The sequence below is a fragment of the Salmo trutta genome, chromosome 4 (assembly GCF_901001165.1).
Source record: "Salmo trutta chromosome 4, fSalTru1.1, whole genome shotgun sequence".
Taxonomy (NCBI): Eukaryota; Metazoa; Chordata; class Actinopteri; order Salmoniformes; family Salmonidae; genus Salmo; species Salmo trutta.
The window spans coordinates 19,795,570-19,807,828 of record NC_042960.1 but is presented as its reverse complement, the minus strand read 5'-3'; the positions used below and the strand labels follow the sequence as shown (position 1 = coordinate 19,807,828).

The 12,259-nt window shown below is 43.5% G+C and overlaps 1 protein-coding gene across 1 annotated transcript in view; it reads right to left on the bottom strand.

The window, feature by feature from the left end:
- Positions 1–12,259, bottom strand: part of LOC115192023 (catenin alpha-2) — a 661,748-nt gene that overhangs the window by 618,032 nt on the left and 31,457 nt on the right. Inside the window, exon 2 of the mRNA XM_029750111.1 lies at positions 2,619–2,725. Within this exon, the coding sequence (XP_029605971.1) occupies positions 2,619–2,720 (102 nt within the window). The 5' untranslated portion in view covers positions 2,721–2,725. The remainder of the gene's footprint in view (positions 1–2,618; positions 2,726–12,259) is intronic.

Sequence of the window (12,259 nt, the reverse complement as noted above, 5' to 3'; positions counted from 1 at the left end):
AGACATATGGGGGGAAAAAAGTGTCTGAAATGAACCAAATCAATCACACAAGCTTTGTCTTAAGGACTTCCCTGTAGCTCAGTTGGTAGAGCATGGTGTTTGCAACACCAGGGTTGTGGGTTCGATTCCCACGGGGGGCCAGCACAGAAAAAAAATGTATGAAATTGTATGAAATGTATGCATTCACTACTGTAAGTTGCTCTGGATAAGAGCGTCTGCTAAATGACTAAAAAATGTAAAAAATGTAAAAATGTCTTAGCGAAAATGTTTCCTCTCCTCTATTTCAAATCTTGTCTCCCTTGAGCTGTGATTTTTAGCGTTTCCAGCTGCTGCACTCTTTGGAGACCGGCTGCCTTCATGAACTATGTGTCCGTGTAATAGATGAAGCATAGCATTTTCATATTTTGCTGCACTGTTGAACTGCAGTATAGTGACCCAGGCTATCTTACTAAGTTGGCCTCACTCTCAGTAGTATAGGAGAGTCAAGAAGTCCATTTACAGAGGGGAGAGAGAGAGAGAGAGAGAGAGAGAGAGAGAGAGAGAGAGAGAGAGAGAGAGAGAGAGAGAGAGAGAGAGAGAGAGAGAGAGAGAGAGAGAGAGAGAGAGAGAGACTGTCCATGGTGGAAGCCTTCTTCCTCACACAGCAGCGAGAGGAAGAGGGCAATGTTCCACTCCCAGTTTTCATAAACACACACACTAATGTCTCTCTCATCCACAAATAGGCTAGACAAACAAAAGCTGACTCTCTCATCTCTAGCTCAGAGCAGTGTGTGTGTGTGGTGTACTATCTCTGTTCCAATCAGTGTGGTGTCTGCCATGTGCCTCCCAGCATGGGGGCCTCCTATGGGAAGCCCAGCCCTCAGCCACATCACATTCTGCTGACCAAACTCTAGCAACCCTGACTGACTGTGTGTGTGTGTGTGTGTGTGTGTGTGTGTGTGTGTGTGTGTGTGTGTGTGTGTGTGTGTGTGTGTGTGTGTGTGTGTGTGTGTGTGTGTGTGTGTGTGTGTGCGTGTGCGCGTGCGCATGCGTGTGCGTGTGTTTGCAATACAATGTTAACCAAAGAACTGCCGGTGACTTTCAACTGTCCTTGCCATCATCACCACAAAACAACCAGCACATACACACTAGGACTACTAATGAACTGTCGTTTGACAAGCAACCAATTGCCACACAGCACTACAAGCTACAAGTTCTGGTTCATTTTGCTTCATCACAGAATACAGGCTAATTCCCGCACACTTGCCCAAACTTTTTGCTTTCTTTGGAATAACATATCTCAGTGCCTCAGAAGGAAATCAAATTCCATTCTCTATTTTCTCACACATCAAGTCATGCTTTAAAGATCGCATCTGTTTGGCTGTTGTTGCTTGTTTGTTAAGCCAGTCGTCCAGGGATGCCAGAACCATCCGTCACTAAACCAGAAATAAAATCAACAGCAGAGATTAAAGAGAACAGAAATGATGCTCGATACAATGGGGCAGACCGAAGCTGGCAAGAAGTGTAGAATCGATACCTCCAAAACTCTCAAGGGGAAGCTGGAGTAAAGGGGCTGTAGAATATAATGCTAAACAGTAAGCCTAGCATTTTCAAAACCGATACGGACAGTGTGTGTATGTGTGTATGTGTGTGTGTGTGTGTGCGTGTGTGTGTGTGCTGCTACCTGCCCTGAAGCGGCAGGTTTATCAAAGCTGTCTTAGAGAAGCGGTTGCTAAGCACGCTAGTTTCTGGGGAATGCCTCTATGGAAAGAAAAACTTCTATCTTTTGAAGCCTTTTCCATACAGAATCTCTTTGCCTGCTAGTCTCTCTGCTAGTCATTCCAGCATGTTGTCAGCTTTGTTGTCAGCTATAACCAGCGAGTGTGAGTTCGGCTGGGTTTGATCCCAAGTCTCCTGTGCACCACAAGACTGTTAGCCCAACGAGCTAAAGCCTAGGCAGCAGCCCAGGCAAGGTTACTCATCACAAGACTGCGTTAGCCCAACGAGCTAAATCCCAGGCAGCAGCCCAGGCAGCAGCCCAGGCAAGGTTACTCATCACAAGACTGCGTTAGCCCAACGAGCTAAAGCCTAGGCAGCAGCCTAGGCAGCAGCCCAGGCAGCAGCCCAGGCAAGGTTACTCATCACAAGACTGCGTTAGCCCAACGAGCTAAATCCCAGGCAGCAGCCCAGGCAGCAGCCCAGGCAAGGTTACTCATCACAAGACTGCGTTAGCCCAACGAGCTAAATCCTAGGCAGCAGCCCAGGCAGCAGCCCAGGCAAGGTTACTCATCACAAGATCGTGGTTCGCGGGACCACCTCTGATAAAACTGTCTCTCACTAGCCAGATGACTCGGTTGGTCCAACCCCAGTATAGCTTAGATTTTATAACCAGTGACTTTATTACCAGTAAAACCAGAAAGCGTCCTACCTTGTCGCTAGCTATAACCAGTGAGTAAGTGACCAGCTGGGTTTACACCAAGGTCTTCGGGCGCACCGCAAGACAGGTGAAGCCCAGGCTACAGTTTAGGCAGCACGGTTACTCGTCATGTGATCGCGGTCCGCTGAACCACCTGCGTTACCCCCAACAACTCTGTTAGCCTGGTGAGCTAAAGCCTCTGCTAAAAGCTATGTGTCCCTACCTGTGTGACCAGGGGCTCCAGCAGCCGCTCCACGGTCAGGGTGCGGATCTCCAGACTCTTGGGGTCCCATTTCAACAGGATGGGGGACGTAGCGGTGGTCATTGTCTCTGGCGGAGGAACAAACAGAGAGACGAGTTAGAAAAACACACTTATTTGGTTAGAGGCAAAACAGATGTTGTTATTTCAGCGGCGAGGCATTTTTCAAAGAATGCCCCGTTTATGTCTCCCTCTATTCCTAGGCAGCGACACTTCATGCACCATCAACATCAATTTGAAAGAGGGATGGATTAGAGAGTGGGAAACTTAATGGAGGAGTTTGGTGGCTTCGCTTTAGAGCTTTACGTTTCCTTTTTGACGGGGAGAGACATAAAACTATTTCAGACAGAGGAGACTAGTGGGATGGTGGCAAGCGCCTCAAAACACACTTGAAAGACAAGCATATCAACTCTACCCTGGTTCAGCCTATAAGTATCAAAACTGGGGAAACAATGAGACTTTAAACTTCTTCCTATATCTGCAAACCTGGGCATGGACCAGAGAGTCTCTGCCATAGCCGTGGGAAGTCGTTTTGGGTTGGGGGTGCTGCGATTTAGCAAAAATAATTGCTAGTGCTGAAGACGTCTAAATCGTTCCACTAATCCAGGACTAGTAGGCCCAGTGCAATACCTTTTGTGAAAACATTTAAACTAAATGTATTTGAGTGTTTACCAGCACTTATAACAGTCTGATAATTATCTTTTCAAAACAGTTAATCTGATATCTGTGGAATATAAAAAACCCTTGCTTGACATATGTTTTCCAGTTTGAGATACTTTGCAAATTGATTTTATATCTATGTGAAAACAGAAATGGTCTATTCATTCCTTTTTCCATTTCACAGTGAGGGGAAAAAAGTATTTGATCCCCTGCTGATTTTGTACGTTTGCCCACTGACAAAGAAATGATCAGTCTATAATTTTAATGGTAGGTTTATTTGAACAGTGAGAGACAGAATAACAACAACAAAAAATCCAGAAAAACACATGTCAAAAATGCTATAAATTGATTTTCATTTTAATGAGGGAAATAAGTATTTGACCCCTCTGCAAAACATGACTTGTTGGCAATCACAGAGGTCAGACGTTTCTTGCAGTTGGCCACCAGGTTTGCACACATCTCAAGAGGGATTTTGTCCCACTTTTTTTATTTGATGTTTAGGTTTAGTGTCTTTGACCATCATTTTGCACCTTTTGATATAAATATTTGAGGACAGGGTTTTGTTCTTTCTGGATTCCATTAGAATGACGATCGCAGAGAAAGGTACAAATCCAAACTATTGAATCCTGCAAGATACTGTTGTTAATTATACAACTACCTATTTTTGACAAAAGCAAGACGCTGAAAAAAAAGTTTTTTTCCTCCCACATTACAGAGGTCCATGTCAGTCCACTAACACAAGTAAAGGGCCAGTGCACTACTTTAGTGAAAAAAATACATGTAAATGACAAAAGAAATCAGGCAAAAGCCCACTGATTGCATTAAAGGACAACTACACCACTCACATCTCCCCCCGTGGAGGCTGCTGAGGGGAGGACAGCTCATAATAATGTCTGGAACGGAGCCATGTATTTGATCTATTTGATACCATTCCACTTCATTACCACGAGCCTATTCTCCCCAATTAAGTTGCCACCAACCTCCTGTGAACTCCACCCTCAGCGGTTAAAGATTCACAGTAAAGACACCTCCACGTTAACTAGAATGGAAGAGTCTGTACTGAGATTCTTTAGTGGTGTTGTGTTGAAGTGTTTTATTAAGGCTTGAATGTGATTCAGGGACACCTCGCACTGTTTTGCCTACTGCCTTCAAACCTGATTGTCATTCAGAAGAGTGTGTTGGCCTAGATTTGTCTCTCAGTCTCTATCATTCCTTTCGGTGGGACCGAGAGCGAGCGAGTGGGATTCTGATTACTAAAAACATATGTGGGTACAAAGCTTGAGCAGTGGCTTTGAAGAACAGAGCTAATATATGCAGGTGAGTCTCTGATTAAGGCAGGAAACTGAGGCGGAGATACAGGCAGGGATCCATTTGGAAATATGAGAGAGAGAGAGAGAGAGAGAGAGAGAAGTTTGACTGAGGTGAGTTGAAAAGTACGGAACTAAGTGGAATTCCAATGATCACCATTGAAAAAACCCTTAGGAGTATATAGCTGAGGTGAGAAGTACCACTCATATTTAAATTAAGTCTAATTCAAATCGGTTCTATTAACAAATTAGATACCTATAATTTCGATGAGTACTACCACGCTACACACAGATGTGGCCGTGCGCACACACACACACACACTCACACACACACACACTGAGGCAAGTCTAAACCCTGACATATGCTTGTGTAGGGGCCTCCTCCTATAGACTATACTATTGTCAGTAGGGGGGGATCTGACTCACTGGGGTTATTTGGGGTCGATAGAGTCCACAGCAGAAGGATGGAGAGGGGCAGAGGAGGGAGGAGGGCTGCCATTGCCATGGGGACGTGAAGCTAAGCAACACTCCAGTCCAATGTTGCCAGCTGGGGCATGTGGGCGGGGGTCCAGTGCCTATGTCTGGGGGGTTGAGGGAAATTGACAGTTCTGGACTAAGGGCTTCTAAAACAAGGCTGGGGGTGAATAAAGCCTCTGGGAAGACAGGCTAGCATTAAGCTCTCATTCTCTTCTATAGTAGCTAAATATGCTCTACATGAAGTCTACACCTGCAAAGACAAAATCTTGCCTACTAGCCTGAATTACGAATATTTCAAACAGTATCACATGAACAAGAAACACATTGTATAATATGCATTGTAAGAAGCCAAATTGAGTGGCTCTTCCCACACAGAAAGAATGGTCATGGAAGTAAAGCGTGTATTTTGAAATGTCATAGGAATTGCCCAAAATACCTGTAGGCCTTTACAAACTCCTGGAATTAAACCCAAAAATATGTGTCCTTTGCAGTGAGGAGGAGTTCAGACAGACTGCCCACACACACAGGCAGAGTCGCACGGACACACACACACACACACACACACACACACACACACACACACACACACACACACACACACACACACACACACACACACACACACACACACACACACACACACACACACACACACACACACACACACACACGTACAGCAGAGTAAAGTGTGCCCTCGCTGACATTTCTCTGACATTCACTGACATTTGTGGAACAAACATCAGAAGCAATGTATGTTTACAGCCGGGGAGAGGTTCATTAGGTGAAGCTAACTTAGAGCAAATTAATGCAATCGCTCCTCCAGACGACTTTTCCCTTTACGGTCGATGTCCACGCACCCGCGAAGATATCCGTTTTTTTTTTGGGGGGGGGGGGTCGCATTAAATGGTCCCCCCAGTTCTCTACTAGCTCAGACCAACCCATGTCGTAATTGATAGTACAGGGAACCCCACATGCAAGAGAAAATAAGAAATAGAGAACAAACGATAAGACCAGAAATGTATTTTCCCCTGACTAGATCTCCCAATTAAAGTCCGCTGGCAGCCGAAACGGAGTGACAAATGCCTCTAATTGCAAACTATGTCATTGATCAACTATGAAAATACACCGGGAAAGAAAATACCCATGTGGAAGTAGCATTGCATTATAGCACACGCATTCTACTTGCTACTTAACAGACATCACTCGAACCTTGTCCTCAGCTCCCCTCTCTCTTCCCGCGGGCGGTACCATTTCATACAGATAGACACGTTCAAGTACAACTTAAGACAGTGGAAGACAACGAACAATAATCGTATAACCTTCTGTGGAATTACTAACGGCTTTGGACACTTAGGAAATGTCAAGGGGGCGTATTCCCTTCTCTTCTCTCCAGAAATACCCCGGAGGAGAGGAAGAAAGGAGAGGAGGAGAGGAAGAAAGGAGAGAAGGAGAAAAGTGCCAACACCTGTAGCTCACGCAACTGTTGACGCCATGGCAACAGCGAAAGAGAGTGGAGCTTGTCGATGGATCCGTCCCAAATGGCACTTTATTCCATATATAGTGCTTTACTTTTGACCAGGACCCTGGATCTGGTTAAAAGTAGCGCACTATATAGGAAACAGGGTGTCATTTCGGACGCACAACCTAGGCTACACAATGTGTTACTTTGAAGTCATATGTAACGCTTGACTATGAGGTCTGTATTAAGTAATGGAAGAGGTTGCTATGAGGATGTATGAGAAGGTATGAAGTGGAACAAAGGGTAGAGATAGTGTTATGCTAAACTAAGGATATTGAAGTGGTTCAGGTGAACTAAGGATGTATACTGAACAAACGTATCAACTCAACATGCAACAATTTCAACGATTTTACTTAGTTACAGTTAATATACGGAAATCAGTCAAATGATATAAATTAATGAGGCCCTAATCTATGGATTTCACATGACTGGTAGGGGCACAGCCATGGGTGGGCCTGGGAGGCCATAGGCCCACCTACCTGGGAGCCAGGGCCACCATCTAGGGAGCCAGGCCCAGCCAATCAAAATGGGGTTTTCCCTAAAAAAGGGCATTATTACAGACAGCAATAATCCTCAGTTTCATCAGCTGTCCGGGTAGCTGGTCTCAGACGATCCCGCAGGTGAAGAAACCGGATGTGGAGGTCCTAGGCTGGCATGGTTACACGTGGTATGTGGTGGTGAGGCCGGTTGGACATACAGCCAAATTCTCTAAAACAACATTAGAGGCAGGTTATGGTAGATAAATGAACATACAATTATCTGCTCTGGTGGACATTCCTGCAGTCAGCATGCCAATTGCACACTCCCTCAAAACTTGAGACATCTGTGGCATTGTGTTGTGTGACAAAACTGCACATTTTAGCGTGGCCTTTTATTGTCCCCAGCACAAGGTGCACCTGTCTAATGGTAATGCTGTTTAATCAGCTGCTTGATATGCCACACCTGTCAGGAGGATGGATTATCTTGGCAAAGTAGAAATGCTCTCTAAAATGGATGTAAAGAAATTTGTGCCCAAAATTTGAGAGAAATAAGCTTTTCGTGCGTATGGAACATTTCTGGGATCTTTTATTTCAGCTCATGAAACACGGGACCAACACTGTACATGTTGCGTTTATATTTTTGTTCAGTATATTTTGTCTCTGCCCTCACCCCCACACACACACACCAACAGTATAAAAGCGGCCAACCTCCACCTTTTCTAAACAATAATATTTCAGTTTCAGCTCTGAAGACAACAACAGTAGGAGAAGGAAGATAATGACAACTGTTGGGGGTTAGGATGTGAATTTCAAAGCCTATTGTCACTGAAGCTGCTAATCATTTATGCCATGGTCGAGAGAGAATAATTATGATGCTCATGAGAAGAGAGCCTGCATGTTACACACGCATGCACACACACACACACACACACACACACACACACACACACACACACACACACACACACACACACACACACACACACACACACACACACACACACACACACATTCTCCCCACAGAGAACAGGCCTAGAGAATGTCCTGCTGGCAACTGATGTGACGTAGATCATTGTTGGCAGTGGATTATGCCACTGTAATGTCACAAACAACGCCCCGTCAGTGGATGTATTCACATAATGCCTTGCTGTTATCAGATGAAGGCTACACGCTGCCAAGATGGCTGAAACGCTGAAATGTCTTCAATACAACACATTTGTTATTATTGTTCCGACTTCCAAGCCAGCTCTTTGTATACGCTCTGTCTCTCTCAATCTCTTTCTCTCTTTCTCTGTTTGTCTCTCTCTCTTCGGTACACCCACCCTCTCACTCTCTCTCTCTCTCTCTCGCTGCCAAGATGGCTAACCACTGCCGTGCTTTTGTGATATTCAAAAACTGAGGAGTATTGTTCACACAAACAGCAGGTGTTGACAGCAAAAGAACGAGCCAAGAAGGAGCGAAGCATATTTTCTCTTGAATTGTCTTGGCTGACTCACAGGAAATATCTTGAAAAATATCTGCAGAGGGAAGAGTGTGAAATTCCATCTGATGGTTATAGCCAGTTATTTTTATGGATGGTTATGTGGATATAACATTTCCAATGTAATGTAACCCTTAATTCACCCAATATCTACACCTCTTAAACATTGTAAGCTAAGATGCATATTGTAGAGCAAACATGTTTTCCTCTTGAATTGCCTTGGCTGACTCACAAATCACAGAAAAAATCTTTAAACATATCTGCAGATGGAAGATTGTGAAATTGCAGTTGGTCATAGGCAGTAATGGTTATTGATGGTTATGTGGATATAACATTTCAAATGTACCGCAATTTCCGGACTATTAAGCGCACCTGACTATAAGCCGCACCCACTGAATTAAAAAAATATATATATTTTGAACATAAATAAGCCGCACATGTCTATAAGCCGCAGGTGCCTACCGGTACATTGAAACAAATGAACTTTACACAGGCTTTAACGAAACACGGCTTGTAACAAAAATAAATAGGCTTTAACGAAACACGGCTTGTAACAAAAATAAATAGGCTTTAACGAAACACGGCTTGTAATTGCTATGATGAGGGTGACAAAATGACTACCGTAATCAGAATGATGGGAAGTTTGAGAGCGCTCGATTTAATCTAAACAGTAAACAAAAAAGTTGTTTGACCTTAACCCGTTCGGCAATTTCATTGGTCTAATGAAAGCTTCATGCCGCCAAAAAACTGAGCACGTCACAGAATGTGTTTTTTTGGAGAGAAAAAAATTTAAAGCAGGAAAAATCCATATATCAGCCGTGTCATTGTTAAGCCGCGAGGTTCAAAGCCTGGGAAAAAAGTTGCGGCTTATAGTCCGGAATTTACGGTAATGCAACCCTCAATTTCCCAACACAGATGTAGGATCTTAATTTGAGGCAGTTTACTACAGCAGGAAAATAATCCTGCAGCAACAGGAAATGAGAATTATTATGCAGACTCGAATTAATGGATTTTTTTGCAGGAGGTTTTCGGGTTGATACAATTTACCCTTTAACCTCTTACATCTAGACATTCCGCTAGCGGAACACCTGCTCCAATATCCAATGATGGGCGTGGCGCAAAAAACAAACTCCTCTAAAATCCGAAAACTTCAATTTTTCAAACATATGACTATTTTACAGCATTTTAAAGACAAGACTCTCGTTAATCTAACCACACTGTCCGATTTCCAAAAGGCTTTACAGCGAAAGCAAAACATTAGATTATGTCAGCAGACACCCATTTTTCAAGCTAGCATATAATGTCACAAAAAACAAAACCACAGCTAAATGCAGCACTAACCTTTGATGATCTTCATCAGATGACAACCCTAGGACATTATGTTATACAATGCATGCATGTTTTGTTCAATCAAGTTCATATTTATATCAAAAACCAGCTTTTTTACATTAGCATGTGACGTTCAGAACTAGCATACCCCCGCAAACTTCCGGTGAATTTACTAAATTACTCACGATAAACGTTCACAAAAAACATAACAATTATTTTAAGAATTATAGATACAGAACTCCTCTATGCACTCGATATGTCCGATTTTAAAATAGCTTTTCGGTGAAAGCACATTTTGCAATATTCTCAGTAGATAGCCCAGCCATCACGGCTAGCCATTTAGACACCGACCAAGTTTAGCCCTGACCAAAGTCAGATTTACTATAAGAAAAATGTTATTACCTTTGGTGTCTTCGTCAGAATGCACTCCCAGGACTTCTACTTCAATAACAAATGTTGGTTTGGTCCCAAATAATCCATAGTTATATCCAAACAGCGGCGTTTTGTTCGTGCGTTCAAGACACTATCCGAATGGTAAAGAAGGGTTACGAGCACGACGCATTTCGTGACAAAAAAATTTGAAATATTCCATTACCGTACTTCGAAGCATGTCAACCGCTGTTTAAAATCTATTTAAATGGATTTTCTCGTAAAAAAGCGATAATATTCCGACCGGGAGTCGTTGTATCCATTCAAAGACGATAGAATAAAAACATGGTGTCGTCTCGTGCACGAGCATGAGTCCCATTGTCCGCTGATAGACCACTTGCCAAACGCGCAAATGTGTTTCAGCCTGGGGCTGCCTCGATATCATTCAGCTTTTTCCCGGGCTCTGAGAGCCTATGGGAGCCGTAGGAAGTGTCACGTTACAGCAAAGATCCTAAGTCTTCAATAAACAGAGACAAGAAGAACAAGATCTTGTCAGAGAGGGCACTTCCTGTAAGGAATCTTCTCAGGTTTTTGCCTGCCAAATGAGTTCTGTTATACTCACAGACACCATTCAAACAGTTTTAGAAACTTTGGAGTGTTTTCTATCCAAAGCTATATGCATATTCTAGTTTCTGGGCAGGAGTAATAATCAGATTAAATCGGGTACGTTTTTTATCCGGCCGTGAAAATACTGCCCCCTATCCATAACAGGTTAAAGTGGAAATTACAAACTTTAGAAGCATTTTTAAATCTCGAACACAACAAGTTTGGATTTCCTGCTATGAAGGAAAATTCTCAGCAACAAAAGAGTGATCAAATTAAGATCCTACATCTGTATCTACACCTCTCAAACATTGTAACCTAAGATGCAAATTGTAGAGAAAACAAATGCACACACACACACATACACACACACACATGCACACACACACCACAGTCCTATCAGTCACAAACACTGAGTACACATGCGCACACACACACAGGCTTGCGCTGAGGAAGGGAGAGAGAGAGGGAAGGAGAGTGTGTGTGAGAGTCTGACAGTGAAGCAGAGCGCCCCAGTGAGCCAAATCATTTACTATTCCACTTTTCTAATGAGCTACAAACTCATGTTCAAACGAGCCACGCGAGAGGAGAAGAGTAGAGGAGAGAGGCACAAAGCGAGAGAGAGAGAGAGAGAGATTGTGCGCGTATGTGTGTGTGTGTGTGTGTGTGTGTGTGTGTGTGTGTGTGTGTGTGTGTGTGTGTGTGTGTGTGTGTGTGTGTGTGTGTGTGTGTGTGTGTGTGTGTGTGTGTGTGTGTGTGTGTGTGTGTGTGTGTGTGTGTGTGTGAGAAGAGCGAGAGACTGAGAGAGAGCGATAGATAAAGAGAGAGAGAACCTGAGCTCTGTCTAGCAGGTAAGCACTTGTCTCGGCCCCACAGCCCTTCCTTAAAGCAACCACAAGTAAACAAACAACGAGTAAACAAACAGAAATAGAAACACATAGAGTCAAAGACCAACAGACAGAGAATGGTCATAAAGGCAAAGCTGCTTCAAAATAGCAAGGAGCCACTCACAAGTGGGAACAGGTCAGTGTGATTAGCATCATTAGGCCCTTCACTCTGAAGTGTCGTGATTCATTCATGGGAGACAGTGGCCAGGTAAACAAAACCAAAGCATGGATTGCTATCTTACCGTGTCCATAGACTGCTTATGGGGGAAGGAACCATCATATCAGTTTGTAATTTAGGTTCCTTTAATTGAACACAGGCCAAAATGGATCATGTTTGTGTTTGCGAACTAATGAAAAGAGCAGACAGTAATATTCTAACAACTGGGAATGGGCAACTATGGTGTGAGAAACACTGAGAAACAACACCGAGAGGGAATTTGGTTCATGCCATTCTAATCCAATCAGTTCAAGAGATGAATTCATACTCAAATCGTG